The sequence below is a fragment of the Anopheles coluzzii genome, chromosome 3, assembly GCF_943734685.1.
Source record: "Anopheles coluzzii chromosome 3, AcolN3, whole genome shotgun sequence".
NCBI lineage: Eukaryota > Metazoa > Arthropoda > Insecta > Diptera > Culicidae > Anopheles > Anopheles coluzzii.
This window is the reverse complement of record NC_064671.1, coordinates 91,585,198-91,609,590: the sequence shown is the minus strand read 5'-3', so window position 1 is coordinate 91,609,590 and position 24,393 is coordinate 91,585,198. Positions and strand designations below refer to the sequence as shown.

The following is a 24,393-nucleotide window of genomic DNA, read 5'->3' as shown; positions in this document are numbered from 1 at the left end:
GGCTTAATAGGGTTGTGGTTTAAATTTGTTGTTAAAGAAATGTAAGAAATCGCCGCCTCTCGGTTGATTTGCTGTTTTAATTGCGCAAAGAAAACTCGACCTCAAAGCGGGGTTGTGTTGTAAAAAAGGGTTGAAGGTGGTTTGCCTTTGCAAGGGTAAAGTTGAAGTACAAAGCGCCAGCTGGGAACGATTGCTTCATGCTGAAGAAATTACTTTTCTCGCTCAATAAGGAAGGCAGAAAGGCCTTTGGAGGTCATGGAGGTGGTGTTGTAATTTCGTTTTATGTTTTATTGTTTATTGAGTAATTGAACACTTGCGATCTGCAGTACTGCGAGTAATCAAAGCAATATTACAGACCAATTTAAAATTACTATGAAACCTCTGTTACTAAGACTTCTTCCAACTAATTGAAAGTAGTTCAAGCTAAGAATTACCGGCAACAATGCTTTTAGATGTAATTTGAAATGGGAAACTCTTCCAACAGAAAGGCCCCAATGTCTTGCATATATTGTTGGCTACAGTATCGTTCGATCGAAGCCAAAGCAATCAACCCGAAACGGTCGCAATGTGCTTACCGGAACACGTTTCTATCGACGCCACCGGGTAGGTACGGTAGCTCTAAACCACACCACCGAGCATAGTACACTTGTTGCGCGGCACGTTGCGACGAAAGTCTTGCCAGTATTGCACGTGTTTCTTTTTTTTTTCGTTTCCTATTTCCTGCCACTTCCACAAGCAAAGAGCAATAGTATGATGGGGGGCGAACCAGCGCACAAAACACCAGCAACGGCACCAACAATATAATTGAGCGGTTGGTTGCTCTGCCCATGATTAAGCGCCCACCAGTGCCACCAGTGCCCGGCATCGTTCCGAGATGGGAAAAAGTTCCACAAACTGCCCATCGATGGGCGGGGAGGTGAAGGCAACAGGGAAGGGAGTGAGAGATCCAAAGCAAACCAATAATCTTCTGCGTCGCTAAATTAATAACCTCCCTCAAACCGTAGGGAGTGGGCGGTTAGTGGTGCTGCAATGCAAAGTGAAGGAGAAGGTGGAGGAGGAGGAAACCCTTGGATCACTCGGGTCACCCCATTGTAATCCACCTTGTCCTTGGCAACGGACGGACGGACGCGGTCATAACAACCGAGCAGTGGCACAACCGATCGACCCGAAGCGCGGAGGAGGCGCGGGAAGGTTCGATAAGTCAATAGTTTCCCCTCGCGAGCACAATCCTTGGTTGCACACGTGGCCACAGAGGTGGTGTTCGGTGTCAGTGCGACCGGTGTGCATGGGGTAAGGGCAACCAAGAGCAAAAGTGTGACAGGACGGTGACATGAAAACACGGCTAAACCCTTCAAGTGTTGATGAGATGGAAAAAGCTGTGTGGTGCGCTGCTGCTAATTGTGTTGTTTACTACTACTTCTTCTATTGGGGGCCTCTGCCTGTTTGGCCTACTTTTATGATTTGTTATTGCTTTTTTTCCTATTTTATTCATTTTGTTGTTAATTAAATATAAATTTCTCGTTTAATAGCTCTCTCTCTCTCTCGCTTTACAATAATTAGGTTGTTTAAAGCCAATTAAAAGTTTTGAGGAGTTGGAGCTGGATGCAGAGTAGATTTGATCGCAAGACCTGTCACGTGCTAACTCAAGCACTTTACCATTGAACCACGAGACCGCCCAGTGGCAATACACTTCTAAATCTGGTTTGATTTTCCTTCCCAATTGCGCATACCGGGGGCGCCTATCGGGAAGGCCTTGAAGGGGCGAGGGTTAACATCATTAGCATCATTGGTTTAAAGTTCAATGCGGGTGGCGGCGGTGGTGGTTCCAGCAGGAAAACAAAAAGGTTGAATAAGCCGCGCACACCGCAAAGGTTAAGGTGAACTGTTGCCCCACCGTCTCCGTCTGTAGGCAGCATACAAATCCATCGAACTTGCACGCCGTTTTGATTTTGCATTCATTCCCATTCCCCCATTCCCATCGCCCCCTTCGCTTTCTTATTGCCTGCCCCGGAGACGACCTTTCTGACCAACGCCCTTTGAAACTATCCGTCCGCCCCTTGTGTTTTGTGTCGCTTCTTTGCGCGCGCTTCGCTGTCACTGACGCGCTGGGCGGGTCAGGTCAGGCACTGGAGCTTTTGACCGTGACACTTCCTGTCTTATCCACCCTTCCACCAAGGAGGGACAACAGGAGGCGGCGACACACACACGTCAAGTGTGAATTACAGCCTCCGATCGTTCCCAACGGCGGCGGCATACGCGGGGACCGTGGAACCACGTTCCGTGGGAGGCAAGGAAATTGGTTTTACCGACCTACCGACGTCGTTCAAGGGCATTTACCGGTTGTTCTGCACAAAAGTCGCTTCTTCACATTGCTGTTCTTCCCATTTCTGCGCCCCGGGTTCGTGCCCTTGCGCGCCAGGGGAACCGTCCCGCGATGTTGATTTATTTACACTCTCGAACGGTGTGTGGACCTCGTGCTGTGCTGCAGTTTATGTTTGTTTCCATCCATTTCGCGTGGCGTGGTGGTAGTAGTAGTGGTAGTAGCATGAAACATTACATTGATTTCGGACGCTTCGTTCCCAACGGAAGTGGGTGTTTTGGGATTTCAAAGGAAAAGGTAAATAGAACAGTCGCGTTTTGATCACTTGAACTGGAAATCGAAATCAGATGAGATTTCGTGTCGCATCAAACACTTAGGGCAAGGAGTGACATTTCTTCGCCGCTTTGAGTCGTTGTGTAAATATCTCTACTTTGATTTTGATTGCTTTGAACTTGTATTATGCTGCCGTGAAAGTCGCAAAAGTCGATGAATTGGAAACAATGCTCAATTGCTGTTTGTTTTGCTGTCATTTGCAATTAATGTTTCGATGTTCGTTTTCTTTTGTTTGTCCATTTGTTTCATGATTCAGGAACCTTTATGTGCCTTAATTGTGCTATTTTGTGCTCGCAGTTACAATAATTTTAACAATTTTAAAAACATTAAATAGAAACGATTGAAGCCTTGCCTTTACGGACTTCTCCAGCATCGAAATAAAGTCGTTTAAACGCCCTCTTACCCCCAATGGACTTCGTTTTAAATCGAATTAATCCCTCTCAAGCGTACGCTCAAGCGCTATTTGCTCTCCTAATTAAGGCAATCAATTTTATGCTGGCAGTTCGTATTTCAAAACCAACCATCACCAATCTCCCTCTCCACTCCAGAGACCGAGAAGAAGCAAGTGACGTTCGGTCGCTTGATTTACTTGCTTTTACCATGGAATGCCATGCTGGGAGTTCCTAAATTAATTTCCTCCCCCACAACCCTGCCCCCATGGTGACCGTGGTGAGCTGCTGACTCCCTTTCTAGTGCATCTGCATCTGCCCACTGCTGTGGGATTGCTGGCATTAATTAGAACCTATCTCGACGGAACGATCGATCGTGGACGATGGACGCACGAGAAGATTGAAGCTTTTGGCATTTCCCACTCCGCTGTGTATCTTCCTTCCGAAACGCTTCTTTCCTCTAACCTGCTCCTCCTCCTCTTTTGAACCATTTCAATCGATGGATTGACTCAACCCCCCGGTTAAACGGTAGGACAGAAGGGAGCGCGAGGGCGAAACGTTACGCCATAAATTCCAATTATGCAACCACTCAAAACCTACCCCCTCCCCCCCCCCCCCCCCTCCCGTCCCAACCACAGCGCGGGCAGAGGTTTTAATTAAAGCATTGTGATGCCCCGTGCTAGAAGTGCTCAATGAAGCGCCGCGGAAGGGTGCACGATCTACGCGAGCGCGCGAGATAGAACGGTTCGATTATTAGGCGAGCGCATCTTTCCATGGTGTATGCGAGATGAGAACGTTTGAGCGCACTGTGCACTGTGAAGAGTTCAGCTGAGCATCTGCTCCGAATAGCAAAACGGGTATGAATATGCATTAGCCGGGGAGAGGGAGCCAAACCGCTGGGGGGAATGGATGCCCGCATTTTCCGCCCCCGGTGGTGGTTTTAATCTAATTGCCTGCAACATTTTCCTACGGTCACTTCCAACGGCAATTGGGTGGGTGGACCCGTTGTTCGACGTTTGAAGCTTTGAAATGGTTTGAGATACAGCACAGCTGTTAACAGCAAGCAACATTGTTGCGAGATGTGTCCACTTGACGAGTGGTGTCGATGTGTAGCGTTATGCTTCAGTTTGTTATAATATTTAGTTTAATAATTTGAAATAAAACCAATAAATGCTAAATTAAGTAAGAAAATGTATCTGTTCAACCGTTTTGTTACAATTCGCGTGCAAAATTAAACCCCCCCAAAGCCTGCAAACCGTACGCAAACACTACGTCAACGGTGTTGCGGAAAGATAAATCCAACCTTATCCATCGGCTCCATCTATTCAAACAATCTATTCTCCCTTCACTTCCCTCCCCCACCCCCTCGCACACCGCCATTGCATCATCTGTCCATGATTGAGCAATAAATTTTCTCACCACCAGTTGTTTGCGCTTTTCTCTCCCCAGGTCATGCCGGCTTTGCGTCTGTTTGGCCGGAAATGGTTAGCCGCCTCGGACGACCTCGTGTTTCCGTGCGTTTTCGAAATCTGCTTCCGGATCGTATGGTAAGTATCGCACAGTACAGTACCATGCTCACCCACGTCACGCCATGCCAAAAAGGTTGCCATTTTCTAACGTCGCTTTCTTTCCTCTTCCTCGCTTTTCCGCCAGGCTGGGGCTGATTTCGTGCGTAACGTCCACCTACTGGAACGTGACCGAGGAGTGCGGTGAGGATGCAGTCCCGGTCCGGATCTATCTGGTCGGGACGATAGTGTTAATTAGTGTAAATATACTACTGCTCGTCATCTTAGTCAATCGCAGCGCCCAGGGCAGCATTACCGAGGTGCACAAGCGCCGGCTGGTCGCGCCGCTGCTAGTAATCAAGTGAGTTAAGATGCAACATCGCGTTGCAGTTGCACGCATCCTTTTGAAACCATCATAATTATTTTCTCTTACTATTCCTTTTCTAGAATACTTTTAATTCTACCGGAAACGGGCTTGAACGTGCTGGGCACCATGTGGGCGTTCTGTGGAACGTTCGAGTGTAGAAGCAATGATAAGGTATCCCGAACTGTGATCGAAGGTAAGTGCCGAATCAAAACCTATTGGTACAGGTGGTGGAACAAATGATTCGGTGGTACAATCGTCAAGTCGCACATCCTTACTACTTACATGCACGTAATGAGTTCAACTCTCGAATCTACCAAGCCTCCCCACTCACTATACAGATCCAAAGCTCCTTTTGACGACTAAATGATCGGGCCCATTAATTGGTTATTGCTATTAAATAACAAGAAAAAGAAACTTTCTATTAATCAAAGGATTCTCGAAATAGTACTTCAGCACTTCAAGAGAAACATGTATTCTCGACGACCATTAATTGTTTACTGCTTAATGTATAAATGTTCCTATGAGCATTGCTTGTTTATGTTTTTCTCTGAACCGTTTATTTAAAATTGATGAAAGTTACCTTAATATATTAAGGAATTTGATTTGACCTTAATTGCAAATAGGCTGCATGCTTAAGATTATTTAGCAATGCTTCAGATTTGGCCTATTTTTGTCGACGGAATGTAAAGCTTTTAATTTACTACGCGAAATACGATCGTAGAGACAGACAGCCAGACCTTGCGCCAACAGAGGCCAGATTGATTCAGCTGTACAGCAGGCTATTTCCGCAAGTGGATCAGGTGAAGAAAACAAATCTGTTTGCTTACGATGTGCGTAATATGGCGCAGCGGTACCATTTGTCCTATCCGAAGATACTGTGCGAATGCGACATCTGAGAACTACTCCATAGAGGCTTGTCTAGTGTTAATTTAAATTTAACGAATAAAAAGGCTTATTGAACTAATTCACTAACTCGTAATCCTCTTCCAGCAATCGTCCTATTCAACTGGGTCGTGTTTGCGCTGATAATATTTGGCCTGGCGATCGTGTTTGACCCGCTCGGCTCGGCCAAGTACAAGAATGGGCGCGACACGAACGACAACGGACCGACCGAGTCGGCGATCCACCGGAAGGTGTCGAAGCTATGGTTCCGCCGGTTCCGGTGGGCCTTCTGCTGCCTGCGCCGGGACGAGTTCGGGCACGAAGCGTTCACGCAGGTCGCCAGCCTGCTGAGTGCACTGTTCCGCGGGACCGATCTCGTACCGTCCGACATTGTGGCCGGCTGTGTGCTGTTGCGCGTCCGACAGAAGCGTGAAACGCGCGAGATGCGCCGGATACGCATGCTCAACGACGACGGTCCGCGGTACTCGACCGACATCACGCGCGTCTTTGCCACCTCGCCAGCCTGGATGACGATCAAGAATGCGCGGCACTTCCTACGCTTCGCGCTGGCCGCGTACGGTTGGCCGATGGTGTGCTATCTGAACTGCTGCACGGGGCCCTACCGGTTGATACCGAAGATGACGTGCTGTGCGTGCTTCCGGTAAGTGGATGAGTTTCGGGGAAATACAGGGTGGAAAGGCAGGAAGAGTTGACTCTAAACGGTTTCGGATTTCTCTCTTGTGTTTGTATTTCAGACGAAAACCCCAAATCATCATCGATGACAACTGCTGCCTGTGTCATCTGGCCGGCGTACGGTACACGTCCCGGTTGCGAAGTGAAGATGTACTACACGCGTCATTCAAAAATCATGTATTTGAGGTAAGACGAGACCACACTTGCTTTATTCCCCCCCTACGTCACGATCTTCCCCGATCATTCCTCTTCCGAGCTGCGATCTACACCGAGAAATTTAGAGTTCCGGGACTTAAGCATGTCGTGCTGCGATTTCGAAGGCACAAAGTCTACCGGTTCATCTTGCAGACCAGCGAACTCTGGAATGAGAAGTTCCATTAGAACCCAAGAGCACTTTTTGGGGAATTCTCGACAGGAACCTTACCGGTAGTGGACGGTGGAATTGATTGCAGCTTTCCGTACGTTTCCTCCGCATTTTCTTCTGCTCCTTCGTCACACTGAAACGGTGCCCCGGTGCAGATCACTCCCATCAGCATCGCTAGCAATAGCATCGAAAGCCAGCACCGTTTCAAGCAAATGATTTCCATGGCAACAAACGAGCTTACGAGTTGATGTGGTATGAATAGAACAACACAGAACACACTGACACTTGAGTGAGGTGCGAGTGATCGCTTTATACGTCCACGTACGGAGAAACGGAGCGTCGCAGGTTGGAACTGATAACTACACCCGTCGGTGGTTGTAGGACCGGTTTTTTCAGAAAGACTTACAATAATTTATGAATAACATGGCGCAGACAATTTCCCCTGAACAGTGTTTTTGGCGTAGAAAAAGTGGCGGGTCTTATCGGAGCTGCAGCCGTTTCGTTTCAGGTTTTTGATGTGGGAGGAAGACAGGTGTCATGCGCTGTGAAATGCAACACCTTTCACGCTCTTCCCATTTTAGATTAGAGTGCGGCAATTGGAGGCGAGTTGACAGTTTTTCGAGGCTAATGTCGTTTTGGCGTGTCAGTCCAGGGTAGGGGAACCTGGTTGATTTATTTTTGGCGAGCGACATTGGATATTGCATGTTCCTGTACTTACTTGGAAGCAGTGGTTGTAACTAGGCTGAATGTCCGCTAAAGAGATCTTCACTTTTGTTCAATTTACTGTAAACATTGAAGTCCTCCAGCTATGTTTTGTGTTCCAGAAAGCATTCAAAACACTGTTTTAGAACCACTGTTTATGTATTTCATTTTCCAACGCCTGCTAAGCTTCTGCTGTCAATGGTTCAATCGGTGGTCCTGGTATGGCTGGTGTAGTGGTATCGGCAACCGGCGGAGATGGCTGTACTGGACGATTACCTCCAACAGAACCTCCACCACCACCACCACCACTCGATGGTTTGTTCATAAAGTTGTAATGAAAGTACGCTTCATTTTGCTTGCTAACCGTGCTCTGATGCCGTCCCATGAACGAGATCTTCTCCAAGAAGGTGACCCAACTGAAGTCACGCTTCGTGCGCCCAACTCGTCTCTCTCGAGGTATCGAGAACGGCGTACCAGGCCACTTTCTGTAGGTGGTGAAACGATCGAGCACTGGCGCGGGTGGTGTGTATGTATGACGGAAGCATTCCAGCTGGCCATCGGCAGACATCAGCTCGTCGGCGGTGATGGTACACTCGTAGAGTAGACAGTGGAGCGATCCTACCAGATTGTTGGTAACTGCAGTGCCATTGTTGATGGTGGAGGGGTCCAAGATGCACACATTGTAGGTCAAATGATACTCGAGACCGTCCTTGGTGTGGCGAACGAAGCAGGAGTAGGAGTTGTTGCTGTAGCGCTTGGAAATTACAACGAGACCTCCAATGGAGGAGCGATGATGAGCTATATTGGAGTGTTGAAAGTGTTGAAAATTTGGAATGATATTGTCACTTACTATCAGCTTGGATGTGAGGAAGAACAGACAACGTGACGGCTCCAAAGAAGAGAACAAACAAACAGATGTCCATGTTCCGAGTAGTGATGAATGTCTCTCGCTCAGACTAGTCAGCCGCAGTGCTTTTATATGACTTTTCTCCCTTCATTAGCCCATCTCAAAGCAATTTTAATGAGAAATTCCTATCTTTATGTTTATAAGTTCCAAGATTCTAATTCTCCATTTACTCTCTCTCACCCCTACAGTTACCATTCTGCATAATGGCGGATCACAGCACGAAAAGCATCGTCATCGCGATCCGGGGCAGTCTGTCGATGCGGGACGTCTTCACCGATCTGGTCGCGAATGCGGAACGCTTCGATGCACCCGGCATGCCACCGGAGTCGTCCGCCCACCGCGGCATGGTGGCCGGTGTTGACTGTATGCTGAAGCGTTTGCGCGAGGGCAACATACTGGAGCGTATCTGTGCGACCTATCCCGAGTATACGCTCGTGCTGACGGGGCACAGTCTCGGTGCGGGCGTTTCCATCCTGCTGGCGGCTAAACTGCGCAGCCGCTTTCCGGATTTGCGCGTGTACGCGTTCGCTACGCCAGCGGGACTGTTGAGCCGGGAGGCGGCCCGTTGTACGGAGAGCTTCGCGTTCACGATCGGTGTCGGGGACGATTTCGTGATGCGGCTCGGCGTGGATTCGATCGAGAATTTGCGCACGAGCGTTATCGAAACGATACGGGCGTGTAAGCTGCCAAAGGTGTGTGTGTGTGTTGTGAGTTTTCATTTGTGTTCTTTTTGACCAATTTTTGACTTCTTGTTTTGCACAGTGGCGCATCATGCTGAACGGGTTCGGCTATGCGCTGTTTGGGGTGCCATCGCGAGATCTCGAAACGACCTGGCACGATGTGACGGAAATCACGAAAAAGGCCGCCCAAAGTCCACTGCTGTCCGGTGAGCGCCCAATCCAGACGGTGGCAACTGCGGTAAGTTGCACAAAAACTAGTCCTTCGAACCGGATTTACTCAATTGCTTTATGCCATTCCAGGAGGGTGGACTACTGTCGAGCGAAATCTCTCTACGCCGGTTTGCCAAAACGCGCCTGTACACCGGTGGCCGCATACTGCACATCGTGCGGCGGAAGAAAACGGAACTCGAAAAGTAAGTTCCCTGGTCGTTAGTCTGATTTTCAACGTTTTTTATCCATCATCTTAACCTCCCAAAACCAACAGGAAATCCAACAGCGGTGGACCAACGTACGAGATGCGGTGGGCCACGGCGGAAGACTTTACCGAGCTGAAGGTGATGCCGCGCATGCTGCTCGACCATCTGCCGGACAACGTTTTCAAAACGCTCACCACCATCCTGGAGGATCAGAAAACGCACAACGGGTCCGTGCTGTCGCTGCAGGAAATATGAACACCGCGGGACACAGGGCGGGAACCGTAACGGAACCACCGGGATGTAACAAAACCGAACAGTGCCTTATGTGAATGTGAATCTTGCCTAAACGTGGGTTGATATATGGTTGTTGTTTTGTGGTTTGATGGTCCACAACCACCTGGTCCCCCGGGTGTCTCCGGACGTTAAAAAAAAGCAACAAAAGGGTTCATCATATCTTTCCAACCACCTTTCGGCGATGCAGCGTACGAAAACGAAGTACCACCTAATAATGATGATGATATTACACTACTAATTCCCGTCCTTTCGGTCGTTAAACTGCGTGCATGTTTGGGTGTCCGCCCATCACTCCAAAACAAAGCGCAAATTGACTTTAAGCATTATGACAAAGAGCATTCCAGCGAGAATAGCAGCCAAATTAACATTCCACATTTTAATGTATTATACTAGTGGTTAGATAGCTTAGATAACCGGCCGGTCGGACTCTGCCACCCTTCTTCCCCCATCCCCTAATACGTAGCGGTGATAGTAGTAGCTAGGTAGTACCTAAGTGCGAACATGAAGAGGCAGTCAGAGGCAGTCTTGTACGAGAGAAAACGAAACGCGCAAGTGATTTTTTTTATAAGTTTTAAGCAAAAAGCAAGACAAGTTGTGTGATCGTGTGTGATCCAAATCCGCTTCATCCTGGTTCCTTTTATTTCATTCCTGTTTATTCAAGTTTTCCTCCCCAACACAGAGGAAGAGACAGAGAGAGAGAGAAGCGAAAATCAACCAAAATTCCAACGCGCAGTGTGCGATTCTTATCATGTTCGTTACTTGGTTGTGATAGGAAATTGATACAAAAAGAAAAAAAGCACAGACCATAGGGTAATAGGAGTTAGGGAAAATTGATTTTAGAAACAATCACCAAGCAACAAAAAAAAACAAGAACAAAACAGAAACGTAAGGTATTTATTAACTTATGAAGTTTTATTGTGTTTGTTTTCCAAGCAGAAAGATAAGCGTTTTCCATTCCGATAAAGACTGTGCGTGTGTGTCTTTTGTTTTTGTTTTTCGTTCGTGTTTTAAATAGTTTCGAATACCGCGCGCTGTGTCTGTTTTTTTAAGGATATCGAAGAAGAAATTCCGACGACGAAGCCCTTTGTTTTCGATAGTGTTTAGGCGTAAGCGTACGAAAGAGAGATAGAGAGACAGAGAGAAGATAAGGAAACGGTCTTAATTATTAGTAAAATAATGACTACCGGATACGAGCCCGTCCCTGCATGTATATGTATATGTGTGTGTGTATTTTTATATAAATATTCTCTCTATGGTGTAGAATTGTATTTTTTAGTGCGTTTGCCTTTGGGAAGTATACATCCGAACAAAAGCAGCTTACAAGATGGCTTGGAGGATCAGAAGAGAGATCTTAAGTCCTTTGGCGAAGGTGCTGATGGTTAACTTCATTATAAACCCTTTTTGCAACCACAAAAGCATCTGCATTTGATAAATTATGTGTGTTTTATTTTGCGAACATGTTTTTTTTGGGGTGCAATTTCGAACAACTCTACAGCTAAAAATCAGTTCAAATGGCTAGTAAGAACAGACGAACTACGGAACGGAACATCAATTTGTTCCATTTTCTAAAATTCAAACCAAACAAAACCACACCAACGATCATACTTTAAAGAAAGGCTTTTTACGATGGTTTTTGATAGGAAGAGCGATCGGTGGACTCCTCTCAGCACTCACGGTGGCATTAGTTTTCACCACTGCCCTGGCTGTTGTCTGGTGGTCCACGACGTCCACCACCCTGGCCGCCACCTTGTTTACCGCCCTGTCCGCCCTGTCCCTGGCCACCACCACCGCCACCACCCTGGGCAGCACGGCGCATTCGCAAGCCTTCCATCGCGCTCAGCACATCGTCGAGCGGTTTGATCATCTCGATCCCGTCCACATTGTCGATGCGTGTCAGCTTGTCCTGCGGCTTCTTATGCTCAGCGGATGCGTAGTGCTAGAAGTAATGGAAAAGGTTATAAATTTAAACATTATACTTTTATCAACAAACTCAACTTACCACCAGCACCACCATCGCTAGTAGAAAAATCGCTCCAATTGCTTTGTTCATGTTGATTCGCTCCGTTCGCTTGTGTGTTAACGTACCGTGATCACTGTCAGTGGGTAGCTGCTTGCTCGAAGCCACTGTGAAGGAGCCTTTTATAGTACAGCACACAGAAGATCGGTATCAGAAACACCGGCACCTGTGACAAATGCCCCTTTTCCGGCAGTGCAGTTTGTCTGATCGTTTCATTGTAAAGCTCACCTCGCAGCGACTGCAAATTGTTAACAGGAAATGCAAAACTGTGATGATGCACACTAATGTGATGTCACGTTGGGCGGGAAAAGAGATCAGATACCGCCGCAATCGGTGTGATATTCGGTGTGGCATGTGCGCATTACCGATTCGCGCGGCACGCAACGCCACAAGGGCGACGGAGGTGTGACTCATTAACACCTTAATTAGTACATTTAAGAAAGCTTATATTTTACCTATAAACTACAACAATGTTACACCGTTTTGGAAACGTTTGCAATGATTGGTTTGGGGCGCGCTTTGAACAATACTTTGCTCCGTACGACGGCACGCACCCGGTACTCGACCTTCGGCACCACCTTGTGCTCGATCGCAACGGTCGAGTCGAGTACGGTGCGGTTCGAGGTGACCGATTGGGCCGTCGAGTCCAGCTCATGCTCGCTGCCTTGCGTCATCGGCAGCTGGCTGACGTCCAGCATCAATTCATCGCCCTCATCATCGTCATCCCGGCGGTTTAGATCGCACTTTTCGACCACCAACAGTGGTTTGTCGATTTTCTGCATCCTTCCTTGCAGTATATGATGGCCAATGATAAGAATCTGTAGAAGGGAAAGGCCTATTTTTAGTTATTTATCTTGGGAATTCACGTTGAGGAGGGTTAACATACCGGTTGTCCGTATTTGTTGTAGAGAAGATCGCCTATGAACTGTCCAGACATGATGCGATCGCCCCGGACGTCCAGATCACCCTGCAACTCCACGATGCTCCACTCTTCCAGCGTGCTGTTGGGTTCTCCATTTTTGGAAGGACTGTTAAAAAAGATTCATATAATATTTACAATAAAGTACAATACAAATAAACTAAATACTAAAATAATGTAAAAAGCAACATGTCTTTTTCAGTAAATAAATTTGATAGACCACATTCCAATCCATTTTTATTGAGAACTGCATCTTAATGAACTACACATAAACACGCCTTAATCCTAGCAGCGGAACTTCTTAAACAGTGGATGCTGATGGGCCGATTTCTTCCGCTCGTAATAGATCGCATCATCCGCACCGGCCATCGAGCTAAGCCCGCCGGTACGCTTCGATCCACCCGGTCGTGGCACGCCCGTCCCATCGCCCGGCATACGCTCATCCTCACAGTCCATATCGGTCGCGGACAGCACCTGCTGCAGCAGCTGGCCCTGCTCTTCGCGCGTCTTGTAGAACAGATCCGGATCGCTCTCCATGCCGGCCAGATGCGTGATCACCTTGTAGCTGTAGCCCTGGTTCACCAGGAACCGCTGGCGCTTGCGCGAATATCCCATCTCGAGCGTGTCCTGCGACACGAGCGTATAGAAGAACGCGTTGTACTCTTCCGCGATAGCGCCCTTCTTCGCACGCAAGATACGTCCCAAACGTTGCGCCTCCTGTCGACGCGAACCACCGTGCGAGGAGATCTGAATCAGCACGTTCGCTTCCGGCAGATCGAAGCTTGTATCAGCCACCTTCGACACGAAGATTGTGTTCACTTTCGGGTTGAATTTAAAGTTCTGCAGGATCTGAATACGCTCGTTCTGTGACGTCGGCCCGTAGATGTACGGTTTGTTCATCTTGATCGCGTAATGCTTCAGCGCAAACACGTTGTCGCTGAAGACGATCGTTTTGTCGCCGCGCTTCTCGTGGTAGCGTATCAAGTACTGGCAAGCCCGAAACTTGGCCGGATTCATTACGTACAGCAGCATCTTTTTCGACGTCTTCGCGATAAGATACTCGCGGTAGAACTCGGGCGCCATCGGGCACCATACCTCAGCGCACTGGACCCGGGCAATGTAGCCACGCTTCTGCAGCTCCAACCAGTTCGCTTCGTACAGCTTCGGACCGATCAGGAAGTTAAGGTCGGCAATTTTGTCGTCCTCTCGCAGCAATGTTGCGGTCAGCCCGAGCTTACAGTGCGACTGTACGATGGTCAGCACACGGCGGAACATTTTCGCCGGGATCGTGTGCACCTCGTCCAGCACCATGATGCCCCACTCCTGCTCCTGCAGCCAGCGCATCGTCTGTTCCGCCTCCCAGGAACGCTTCTGGGTGTGCGTTATCATGGAGTAGGTCGTCACGAGAATGCCACAACCCATCGGTTTATCCTTCGCCTCGGACGTGAACCGACAGATCATACTGTCGTCCGCCGTGGACCACATCTTGAACTGTTGCTTCCACTGCTCCACCGACACGCCGCTGTTGCAGAGCACGAGGGCACGCTTGCGCACCGTACAGCAGGCCGTTACGCCGACCAGCGATTTGCCGGCACCGCACGGCAACACAATCACTCCGGATCGGGCCCGCCCGTTGCCAAACATTTTGCGCAAACTTTTCTCCTGGTAGGGGCGCAGCACGGCGGCCGGCTTCAGGTCGATGTTGATGTCGGCGTTGATCGTATCGTTGCGGAAATCGTACTCCGCCAGCAGCGGGAACTCGATCTCGATGCAACGCTTCTGGAGCACTTCAATCTTTTCCTGGTTCACTTCGAACGAAACTGTGTTGAGGTTTGCTTCCTCCTCTTCCTCTTCGTTGTCCATCTTGTCGTAGAAATTGGTGATATCTTCCGGTACAGCCGCTTCCTCGGTGACCGTTTCACCACCTTCCGCGAGTTTTTCTATAAAAGGCAAACAAGGTTAATGAATCATCAATTACACAATCACTTTCCCCCAATTTCACCTACCACCCGTCTCCGTTGTTGTTGCGCCGGGGGCCGGCAGTGTGGTTTGTCCGGGAGCTAGCTTCGTCTGTCCGAACGCCGTTATTCCCTTCCCCTTCTCCAGTGTTTGCTTTATGAACCCATCGCCACCTTCCTCCTCAGTGCGGCGCAACCGGCACGACTGTATGACCGGGTCTTTCAGCAGCTTCTGCAGCACTTCCGGATGTGGACTCTCCACAAAGTACTTGTTGTGCTTCAGCACCAGCTTCACCTTACCGTACGACAGCGTACAGAGCCGAATGAACTCTACGATACCTTCCGGAATGGTTGTTTTGCTGAGCCGCTTCAAGTACTCGACAATGTCGTGTGTCTGCAGGCCGACCGACACGGCCGCGTACAGACTGTACGCGGTCAGCTTGTACTCGTGTATGTGCTCCGGGCTGAAAGATGCAAACACAGTCATTATTTCAATATTAAACATACTCCCTTCCACTCCTTCTTCCCCGTATCCTACCGACAAACAGGTTCCGAGATGGCAATCAGGAAGTCGTGCGCGTGCTTGTACACCGGCGAGAACGACTCCAGGAAGATGTGCCCGTTCGGCGCAACCCACAGCGGCCGGGACTCGTTGTCCGGTTTCAGCTCCATCTGCGACCGATAGTCCTTCGCCCCGTACTCATCCTCCTGGATCGCATCGTCATTCTTTTCCGCATTCTTCGTGGCCGCATCCGGGACGAAGTCACTCTCGCCCAGGTTGCTGTCGTCGTCGTCCGCAAACGCGGCGTACGCTTCATCTTCCGTCCGTCGCTTTTTGTTCCACTTGTTCTCCACGAACCCGCTGGCACTGCCCGATCCGGAACCACTTTTATCCTTTTTGGAGGACTTTTTCGGAGGACCCATCGTGGAAAGGCGATGCGAATGCACAGGAGCGGCTCTCCCGTTTGCCCGTTCGTCAACAAACACGACCGACTTTTTGACAGCACAGTTTGACAGCTACGGCACGGCGAAGGTTTTTGTTTCCTTAGCTCCAGCCGCTTGTTTTATGGAAACAGGAATAAATCGGCGGTTTTACTTACTTTCTTATGTAAATCGGCATTTCCGGCTACACTCCACACACTACAGCAATCGTTTAGTCGCACTGAATCCCAGGAATTTGAACACAAACACACACAATTCACCCTCTCTTTCCGCGAAACAAACTGGAAACGCGTTTTGGCGCGCACCGTTTCTGTGAGCAGCTTCACCTCATTTGCCCGCAGAGGGCGCTCGCGGCGCAACGGCTTTTTGACATTCCAACGGGCGGCCGCGCGGTGACAGTTCGGCTGCCATCCATCATCGCACCATTCGCCAAAAAGGAAACCCCCGCAGAGGAGACAAAACGCATTTTGGTCGCTCGTTCCGTTCGTCCTGTTGTAGTTTTCGCGAATTCGCCAGCCCGTGTATAGTGTGTGTGTGTTTGTGTGTGCGTACGGAAGGAAGGAATAAGAACACGGCCGGTGCCGGAAAAGCTGCGTCGCTCGACGTTTTCATCTACCCCTCTTTCCCGCGCGCTATCGTTTATTCGGTGATTTCGTTTCGTGCGTGTGCGTTTTATTGTTTCTTCTACGGTACGTCTGGATTGTTTACGCCTTTGTTGTGTGGGTCGTTTTTTGGTCAGTCATTTCCCTTGAGGCTACTGTTGCCGCACACACACATACACGTACGTACATTCACATTGCATTCTGGCTCGGCGTGTGGGGACATTTTCTTCTTGTTCTCGCCTCGTGAGTGAGTGTGTGGTGCGGTCGATTGTTCCTTGAAAAGGTTCCTTCGCTTGCTTCTGTCGAAGCCGCCCTGTGCCTTCTGCGTGTGTGTGTGTGTTTTACGTGCAAATACGTGACTGTGTATGTGTGTGTGTGTGGTGGCGGTGCAAGCAAATCGCGATTGTTCCGTGCCGTGCGGCTGCTTCGATTGGTTTCCCCTTCCCTTAGAGGGGGGGTGTCCCGTTGTTATCACCGTGTTTCGTTCGCTTGTTGGAAGAAGAGTCTGTAGTGGCAGTGGAGGTATTGGTGGTGGTGGTGTGGTAAAGTGTGAATGCGACAACAAGGTGAATTGCATTGTTTTCTGCTGCAACTGCATTTTATCTCTTGTCGAAGTCCAGTGAGGTGGGGTGGGGGTGACACATTTATCGGGGAAAAAATATTTGTTGCCCCACGTGCAAAGGTGTGTGCGTGTGTGCCCTGTGTGTCTGCAGCTGTGCTTTACTTTCAAAGCTCTTCCAAGTGTGACTCATCCAGAGTGCATTATTGCAAATTGTACAATTAGGTGAAAATTGAAGGAAAACAATCGCAAACAACGTTCATTTGTTGAGAAAAGGAGGAGAAAAGCTGGAGGAATCCGCAGCACGAGTGACGAGGTTCCCCACTGAACATTCCGGATCTTTCTTATCGCACCGGTTTTGCTGCCGGATTACCTTTAAGAGCATGGAGAAGCAGGAGGTGGCCGGAAAGCCGATGAATCAACACTTACACACACATACACACAGCCAACCGCCAGACGATGTGCCGAGGCGCAGAACCAATAAAGCATGAAACTGCCCCTAGACCGGACCGACCGGAGAAGCGATGGAAAACTAACGAAAAGCGGCGACGGGCGGCATTGAGAGGAAACGCATTTATGTACACACCCAACTCCCCGCCCCCTGCCGGTGGGGTGAGCCATCCAGAGGAAAATGAGGAACGACAGAAAAGGCCAAAGTGGCCAACCAGCCACCCGCGCCCGAAAAACAACCAAAATTGGCTCTTCGAGAAAATGATTTTAGCGAACACAAACGCACAAGGCGTGCTGATGGCGCTTCTCGGTTCCTTCTTCTTCCCTCATCCTACAGAGTGTTTCGGACCGCTCTTCCGCTTTCCACCCGAATGCGTTTTGTTCCAAAAACACGCTGTGTGTGTGTGGTGGGGGTGGGGGAAAGGGGGCGAGTACTCTAATGTGTGTGGTACATGCTTTTTTTGGCTGGCCCACCATACACACATACACACATCATCCCTGCCTCCCCCTTTTACGACCGAGCTCCACTAAAGAAGCATCATTATCCTAAAATTAGATTCGGACGTGCCGGGGTTTTCTGTCTTACTCTGGATACAGACCCAACCCTCCCTCCTGCTCCCCACCTCTAGAGAATTCCATCATGGTCAACGTTTTCTGACCTTCTCGCCAACCTGTCGGGAAAGCAACACCACCCAGCACAACCTAAAGGGAAGATTTTCACACCTTCCATTTTTTTGGCAACGAGAGCAGCAAAGTGTACTTAGTGTGGTTGCATCCATTGTCAATTGCCAGTGACGGGAAGCAGAAGAGGAGAGTGTAAAAGGTGTTTGTTGCCATCGCAACATTCCCTTGTCCTCTGACCGGCCAACACAGATACGGCCGGCGGCGACGGGTTCAGTATGTTTATGAGAAGGGAGGAAATTATTTACAAGAAAATGTCTGTCGGTATTTTCGCTCCGTTCTACCAAACGCCCGCTAATCGTTGCTTCGTGCTTTTTAAGGTTCGAAGAAAGGAAAATATGGCATTAATTTCCCAGGAAAAAAAAAGATCCCATAAACACACATGCTTGGGGAACTCTATCGAACGAAAGGAAAACCGCAACACATCAAAGCAGGAAGGCTACAGCATGATTATTATGCATCCCGGAGCGATGACTGCGTGCACATTCCGGCGTGCACCGTGTGCGTATATGGATGTATGGGATCATGATCGGCCAACCAACCCATCCGGAACAGTTTCTTCGTGCATGCATGCGTGCATTAAAATTTCGTTCGCACGGCGCGCATCGACCGCGATGACTAATCGCGAAAGCATCTCTGCTGCCCCATGTGTCTGCCTATCTGCGCAACAATATGCGTGAAGCTGTTGCGTTATTATTTTTTTTTTATTATTGTTTTGCTATTTTCGTTTTAGGCAGCATGTCTTTTTTGCACTGTGATACACAAACACGGTGGACGCTCTTGGACTTTACGCTTTGCGATTTATGCAATGAACCGGCGAAAGAAACACCTCATGAAAACAAAAAAGAGGGTCCCTGTACACTCACACACATGTAAATGATTCACTTCTGCTCAACCGCACAGGGTAAATCATCCACAACAGAAGCCTCCTCCCACCCGGGCGTGCTGGGTGGGTTGCCTTTTTAAGAGAGCCTAACACCCAAAAGCGAGGAACCGGGGAGGTGCGAGTGGAATGAAGTGAAGGTCTCAGTGTCTGGCGGCGGCGGCGGCACATCCATCATCACCGCTTTCGTGCGCTGAAACCAAGCGGCCACGGCAGCTGAATCGGATCAATTTTATTGATTACTTTTAATATGGTCGGAGTGTTGTCATTTCGCATCGGCCTTTTCCCCCCGATGTGCTTGTGGCGATGCAGCAAAGACAGAAAAAAGACAAGAATTGCAATATTCTGAAGTAACGCGTGCGTTCATTTGCGTTCGCTTATTCGCAGCGGAATGAAATGAGCGCAAGGCTTGTCCATTTGCATCGAACAATAAAATACGTGCGTGGAGAAATAATAAAATATAGCTCATAGCTCTTCTCTGTGCTATGTGGTGCATGATGCGGTCCGTTTTCTGTGGACGCGAAAGTTCTTATCGCGGTCGTTTTGTGACGTTGTTTGGTGGGCTGTGGTCAGATAAATTTGTCGCCCACCGAATGTCATGCTCATACCGAATCAACTTCCTTCAAAAAATAATTCATTTCGGTTGGTTGAAGAAGTTTCCATGGGGGAAGAGGGAACACTGACACGCACAGACACACACCCTTTTGGGTTGGTTTTTATCATTTTCTGTGTTAAACTGCGCTGTGATAAGAAACAACGCGCGATATGAAATCGATGTGAGCTGGGTGTGTGTGTGTGTGTATTGTGGTTTGTAATGAGCAACGCGATGGATTACTAATAGTATATACAATCACTAATCGCCAAGAAAAAAATCTCTGTTTGATACACGTTGGTTCATGATATACACGTTTGCTGAAACCTTTTTGACTTCTTCACACTGCTACATCAACGACAGGGAAACATTGTACCGGTATTAATCACACCCATTTCTCTTCGTTCTGCAGTTACTTTAACGAGTTCAGCAAACAGTGTTTACTGCTTACCGTAAGCAATGTCGACCGAAAAGGAAATGAATCCCGCGGAGGTGGAGCAGGAGGAACACGACAGCAACTATCAGCCACCGCCGCAGAAAACGATCGAGGAAATTATGGCCGCCGATGCGGAGGACGAAAGCTTGCGAAAGTACAAGGAGGCACTGCTCGGCGAGGCACAGGCGGAAAAGATTATCTTTGGTGCGTTGATAACACGATGTTTTGGGCATAACGTGGACCGTTTTACTAACCCAATGCGTTTCTTTTTACTGTTCTTTCAGATGAATCCGATCCACGGAAGGTGATCGTGAAAAAGCTTGCCCTGCTGGTGGCCGATCGTGATCCGATGGAGCTCGATTTGACTGGCGATTTAACGAAGCTGAAAAAGAATGTACGTCCCTTTGTCGTGCAATAAGTATTGCCAATTATTTTCTAACATTCTCAACGTTATTTCCATTGTAGGTGTTCGTCATTAAGGAAGGCATTCAGTACAAAATTCGTATCGATTTCGTAGTGCAGCGGGAGATTGTGCACGGTTTGAAGTATGTGCAGAAAACCTACCGAATGGGCGTCCCAGGTAAGAGCGCGGGGTTCGCTTTCAAGCTTTTTAACACACAACAATCCATACCGTGTGTTGTGTGTACAGGTGTAATTGAATTGCCTTTTGCCCTGGTTGTGTCATGTTTAAATGGACGAAACATGAGCGCCCTTTTTTCATTTATTTGTTCACTTTCATACATATTTTCATTGCCATTTGCTCCCTTTCCAATATCGTTTTCCTCGTTTCATTTCGACCAAGATGGTAATGTGTGATTTGATTGATTTGTTTTATTTATTCCTCTTCACCGTCTATACTCGTTCGGGATGTGTGTGTGGCTTGAACAAACCTTTTCGCGTTAAAGCCATCCATGGTAAGAACTAGTAGAGGGAGTAGAAGTTCGTACTAAAACGCTCACTATAGGAAAGGGCACATAGTCAGGTGCTCATGTGTTATTAGTGTGCACATTTTTGGCACTTTAAGCGTATTACTAATTCGAGTGTTGTTAGTGTTAGAATTTATACACGTTTTGCACTCTCAAACCGAGGGAACATGACACTTAGAGAAAATTAAATACGATTACTTTTAGATGAACAGTGATCGAGTTATTTTAGCTCGTTTCGATCTCCCAATCCTTCCAGACTTCCCTATCCTTGTTGCTATTACGCTTTCCCTACCAACAAATGCTTTGCCGTCCGTGTTAGTTTTACCTATATGCGATCCTTTCTCCTGTCTCGATGCTTGCCCGACTGTTACAATAATCTTGTTTTCCCTCCCCCTCGATTCAGTCGATAAAATGGTCCAGATGGTTGGTTCCTATCCACCAAAGAAGGAAATCCAGAGCTACACCACCCCGTTCGAGGAGGCCCCGTCCGGCATGATGGCCCGCGGTACCTACTCCGTCACCTCCCTCTTCACCGACGACGACAAGAACGAGCACCTGAAGTGGGACTGGAGTTTTGAGATTAAAAAAGACTGGCAGTAAAATGCAAACCACCTCCCTCCACCCGTAACTCTTCTACTGTACCAGGACACTGCTCTCCCCTTACCCGGTTCAGAAAAAAACCCCTCCCCGCAACAGACGTGCGTGTTGAGTTGAAGGTAGAGTAGACAGAGAGAGCGAGAGAGAGCGTGTGTTTGTGTGAAGAAACGTTATTATTAGTGTGGATAAAGAGGTACGAAACAGAACAAAAAAAAAACGGGAATATTGGCATGCTTATATCAGTGTGTGGCTAGCGTCAGGTGTGTGTTTGTTTATTAAGGAGAGGGGGGTCGGATTCTGATAAGCAGAAGAGTGTAGGGAGCCAGAAAAGATGAAAAAGTGGAAGCAAAGCAAATGAGCACATTCATTCAAGGAAAAGTGTGGTGAACATGCAGAAGGGCAAAAGAGGAAATCCAGTGTGCCACACGTACAGGTCGGAGGATTGTTTTTGCAAGATTTTTTCTCCCCTTCTTTCTTTGTTTTAATAAAGGCGACGCTCAATCCGCGGGCGTAAGAAGAATTTATTACAAGAGATAGTAGTAGTAGTAGTAACTAGCATGCAGACGTTATAGCTAGCCGGGGCAGAAATAAAGGTTCCTCCTAAGGTAGAACAATACAAAACAAAAAAACAAAAACAAACCAAGCAAAGCATGAGAAATGAGACTACAAAAAACGCTGACAGTTCAGAGCAATAAGTGTGAAAGTAAAAATCAGCCGAAAGGAGGAAACAAGCGCTAAATCGCTTTAAACAAAAAACAGCAACATCAACGTTGCATTCTGTCTGTATTATCGCTCCTTTCTTTTCCCTCTCCCCCCATCTCCACCTTTTGTGTGATTGTGATGGTGATGTTTACTTCAGTATTTGCCATTCAATCAGCATTCAGGCATAAACAAGAAGCTTGCTCTCCTGTTTTTTTTTCTTATTTTGCACATTGTGTAGAGTAGAGAATATGCTGTGCAAAAAGCTCCCATTTATGCTTATTCCATTTTGTTTCTAAAAACTATCCTGCCTTTTGAATTGAAGCGATTATTGCCGTTTAGCGATGCCGTGTGCTAAAACATGTGTGCATTTTTATTATTTGCATTTTTTGAACTATTGAGTTGCGAAATTCATCAACACTTTCACCGCAATACATGAAAGTGCAATTATACAGCGAGAATATGCCCTTTTATTAGTGTGGCGAGTTCTCCTTTCCTTTTTGCTTCGAGCCCGTTTTTTAGTGTGAATTGAAGCGATGAAGGTGCGCGATTTCTGCGCACCATACGATCTGAGTCTGCGGAGGAGAGAAAGGGCTCAGGTTGTGGGAGCGTAACGTAATGGATTTGCAGCGCATAAATCACTGCTATGTTTCACTAGCCATTGGGTTCCGCGCACTTGTGTGTGTGAGTGTAGTGCATTGTATTTGAATAGCGTAAGACGACAGGACAGGGCAAGAGAGAATACTATACAATTCTTACATATTAGCCATTTCAATCAATTCGCATCTCTTTCGCTAGTGTTTCCGGGGAAGATGTAAGGATGTGTGTGTGCGTTCTCTTTTAGTGAACAAATCGTAAAATATGCGCCTTTCTAACGAGTGAATCCCCCTTGCCCGCTCTTGGTTTATCTCTTTAGAGCTAATAGAAGTCGGAGTTCTTAGAGCACGATTTTTAGGGTTTCAAGAAGTAAGCGAAAGAGGCATCGGGTTCACGCGATAAATGTCCTTTCGCGGATGAAGCAGGCAGAGAAACAGATCGACGGAAAGAAGTGGCATTTCAAGGTGTTAAAGAAAGCAATACATTTGTGGTGCTGGATGGTGTGTGTAAGGATAGTAATACAGTTTCCCCAATTCAAACAGTCACTTCAACCCTGTATCTAGTACCGAGCGATCCCAAAATAGGATGCCTCCGCTAATGCTACTGCAAACGCTGTGTGTTTTTAAATTGCCTGAATTGCACTTAATGATTAGACGCGATGTACAGAGGAGCGAGAGCACTAAGACACAGTTTTTTCGATGACAAAAATCAATAAAAATCGCTTCAAAGCAAAAGAAAAGGTGCTGCAAAATGACCTTAACACCATCACCATCCCCCCACTCAAAAATCACACGCGTGCATGAATGCCAAAAAAGAAACAGTATCCTTACAGTAAAACACAAGCGAATGCCATCCTTTCCCCTTTCTTACACACGTGCTAGTTTGCTTACAGAAAATTGGAAAAAGGAAACCAACAAAAAACTACAGTGGAAAAGTGTGATTATAAATCATATATGAAACACATGCGCACGCGCGTGTGTGTGTGTGTGGGCAAGTAGCAAGTGGTGTGAAGAATGAAGAAATGTATAAAATAAGCAAAAAGATAATAATGAGGTTGGTGGGCGCGCCATTTTGATAATCCTCCCTTACCCACCCCCAACGCGTGTACTGTAAAATCATACCGAAAAATCCACACAAAACTGCGCTCAATTTGTTTTTTGTGGATTGTGTAAAAGAAAAACAAAAGAATTATCCAATAATAAAAAGCAAACAAACATAAACACACACACACACATATATACCCATACGGATTTGTGTTGTGACTTGACTGCGTTGGAAAGTAGTAGTGACCAAATATGACCAAAGTTAGTAATAAAAGGGCAAAAAAACGTTCAAATGTGCTTTCGCCCGCTTTCTCCCGCTCGGAGGATTTCATCGCCCCATCCATCACTGTCAGCATCAAGTTTTGTGACCATTGGACGGCGAGAGGTGGAGGGACGTTATCCGAGGATCGAAACATGTAGAGGGGGGAGAAGTCCATTTGGTAACATTGTAACCGAGGCCCAACGGCTTCTTGGTGTCCCAATTCCATTCATTTGTGCCATTTGCGGCTGGATGCCGAGGGGGAAAAGATGGAGTAGAATCATAAATTTCCCACTAATTTCTTGTGTACCTTACCTTGGCAAGCAGTACAGAGCCGGGACGGGAAAGTAAGCGCGCGATACAGATTTTAGCATAATCAGT

At 47.7% G+C, this 24,393-nt stretch overlaps 6 protein-coding genes across 10 annotated transcripts in view; 2 read left to right on the top strand and 4 right to left on the bottom strand.

Moving 5' to 3' along the window:
• Positions 1-11,104, top strand: part of LOC120957595 (diacylglycerol lipase-beta-like) — a 29,923-nt gene extending 18,819 nt beyond the window's left edge. For all 4 annotated transcript variants that reach the window (XM_040379878.2, XM_049610711.1, XM_040379879.2 and 1 more), the window contains 9 exons: positions 4,492-4,589; positions 4,696-4,908; positions 4,995-5,107; positions 5,905-6,457; positions 6,552-6,675; positions 8,651-9,154; positions 9,225-9,380; positions 9,443-9,555; positions 9,627-11,104. In XM_040379878.2, coding sequence (XP_040235812.2) covers positions 4,495-4,589; positions 4,696-4,908; positions 4,995-5,107; positions 5,905-6,457; positions 6,552-6,675; positions 8,651-9,154; positions 9,225-9,380; positions 9,443-9,555; positions 9,627-9,813 — 2,058 coding nt within the window. In that variant the 5' untranslated portion in view covers positions 4,492-4,494 and the 3' untranslated portion in view covers positions 9,814-11,104. The remainder of the gene's footprint in view (positions 1-4,491; positions 4,590-4,695; positions 4,909-4,994; positions 5,108-5,904; positions 6,458-6,551; positions 6,676-8,650; positions 9,155-9,224; positions 9,381-9,442; positions 9,556-9,626) is intronic.
• Positions 6,652-8,622, bottom strand: LOC120957596 (uncharacterized). The gene is made up of 4 exons (XM_049610715.1): positions 8,406-8,622; positions 7,572-8,329; positions 6,914-7,089; positions 6,652-6,848 (listed from the first exon to the last, which is right to left on the bottom strand). The coding sequence occupies exons 1-2, from the start codon at positions 8,476-8,478 to the stop codon at positions 7,737-7,739; spliced, it is 666 nt and encodes a 221-aa protein (XP_049466672.1). The 5' UTR covers positions 8,479-8,622; the 3' UTR covers positions 6,652-6,848; positions 6,914-7,089; positions 7,572-7,736.
• A 168-nt stretch (positions 11,105-11,272) lies between the features above and the next one.
• On the bottom strand, positions 11,273-11,997 carry LOC120957600 (serine/arginine-rich splicing factor 1-like). The gene is made up of 2 exons (XM_040379887.2): positions 11,852-11,997; positions 11,273-11,788 (listed from the first exon to the last, which is right to left on the bottom strand). The coding sequence occupies exons 1-2, from the start codon at positions 11,900-11,902 to the stop codon at positions 11,534-11,536; spliced, it is 306 nt and encodes a 101-aa protein (XP_040235821.2). The 5' UTR covers positions 11,903-11,997; the 3' UTR covers positions 11,273-11,533.
• A 297-nt stretch (positions 11,998-12,294) lies between these two features.
• On the bottom strand, positions 12,295-16,011 carry LOC120957599 (chromosome transmission fidelity protein 8 homolog). The gene is made up of 3 exons (XM_040379886.2): positions 15,847-16,011; positions 12,756-12,897; positions 12,295-12,687 (listed from the first exon to the last, which is right to left on the bottom strand). The coding sequence occupies exons 1-3, from the start codon at positions 15,864-15,866 to the stop codon at positions 12,343-12,345; spliced, it is 507 nt and encodes a 168-aa protein (XP_040235820.2). The 5' UTR covers positions 15,867-16,011; the 3' UTR covers positions 12,295-12,342.
• On the bottom strand, positions 12,981-15,767 carry LOC120957594 (general transcription and DNA repair factor IIH helicase subunit XPB). Its single transcript, XM_040379877.2, has 3 exons — positions 15,285-15,767; positions 14,795-15,210; positions 12,981-14,728 (listed from the first exon to the last, which is right to left on the bottom strand). The coding sequence occupies exons 1-3, from the start codon at positions 15,668-15,670 to the stop codon at positions 13,074-13,076; spliced, it is 2,457 nt and encodes an 818-aa protein (XP_040235811.1). The 5' UTR covers positions 15,671-15,767; the 3' UTR covers positions 12,981-13,073.
• Positions 16,012-16,123: 112 nt separating the features above from the next.
• Positions 16,124-23,948, top strand: LOC120957598 (rho GDP-dissociation inhibitor 1). 2 transcript variants are annotated; one of them, XM_040379884.2, is made up of 5 exons: positions 16,124-16,377; positions 19,868-20,095; positions 20,176-20,285; positions 20,357-20,471; positions 21,221-23,948. In XM_040379884.2, exons 2-5 carry the CDS (start codon positions 19,915-19,917, stop codon positions 21,415-21,417), a joined length of 603 nt encoding a protein of 200 aa, XP_040235818.1. In that variant the 5' UTR covers positions 16,124-16,377; positions 19,868-19,914; the 3' UTR covers positions 21,418-23,948. The 2 variants fall into 2 exon arrangements, with proteins under 2 accessions (XP_040235818.1, XP_049466674.1); XM_049610717.1 differs by lacking the exon at positions 16,124-16,377 and adding an exon at positions 16,671-16,856.
• The last annotated feature ends 445 nt before the right edge of the window (positions 23,949-24,393 follow it).

Excerpts from the sequence above, each read along its gene's own strand:
- LOC120957600 (XM_040379887.2), bottom strand. The coding sequence starts at position 11,902 with ATGAACAAAGCAATTGGAGCGATTTTTCTACTAGCGATGGTGGTGCTG. Across the intron at positions 11,789-11,851 it reads TAGCGATGGTGGTGCTGGTG|CACTACGCATCCGCTGAGCA; the intron begins GTAAGTTGAGTT and ends CATTACTTCTAG.
- LOC120957598 (XM_040379884.2), top strand. The coding sequence starts at position 19,915 with ATGTCGACCGAAAAGGAAATGAATCCCGCGGAGGTGGAGCAGGAGGAA. Across the intron at positions 20,096-20,175 it reads GGCGGAAAAGATTATCTTTG|ATGAATCCGATCCACGGAAG; the intron begins GTGCGTTGATAA and ends CTGTTCTTTCAG. Across the intron at positions 20,472-21,220 it reads CTACCGAATGGGCGTCCCAG|TCGATAAAATGGTCCAGATG; the intron begins GTAAGAGCGCGG and ends CCCTCGATTCAG.
- LOC120957594 (XM_040379877.2), bottom strand. The coding sequence starts at position 15,670 with ATGGGTCCTCCGAAAAAGTCCTCCAAAAAGGATAAAAGTGGTTCCGGA. Across the intron at positions 15,211-15,284 it reads ATCTCGGAACCTGTTTGTCG|CCCGGAGCACATACACGAGT; the intron begins GTAGGATACGGG and ends TGCATCTTTCAG. Across the intron at positions 14,729-14,794 it reads AACAACAACGGAGACGGGTG|AAAAACTCGCGGAAGGTGGT; the intron begins GTAGGTGAAATT and ends TGCCTTTTATAG.
- LOC120957596 (XM_049610715.1), bottom strand. The coding sequence starts at position 8,478 with ATGGACATCTGTTTGTTTGTTCTCTTCTTTGGAGCCGTCACGTTGTCT. Across the intron at positions 8,330-8,405 it reads TCCTCACATCCAAGCTGATA|GTCTCGTTGTAATTTCCAAG; the intron begins GTAAGTGACAAT and ends CCTCCATTGGAG.
- LOC120957599 (XM_040379886.2), bottom strand. The coding sequence starts at position 15,866 with ATGCCGATTTACATAAGAAA. Across the intron at positions 12,898-15,846 it reads ATGCCGATTTACATAAGAAA|TCCTTCCAAAAATGGAGAAC; the intron begins GTAAGTAAAACC and ends CTTTTTTAACAG. Across the intron at positions 12,688-12,755 it reads ACAACAAATACGGACAACCG|ATTCTTATCATTGGCCATCA; the intron begins GTATGTTAACCC and ends TCCCTTCTACAG.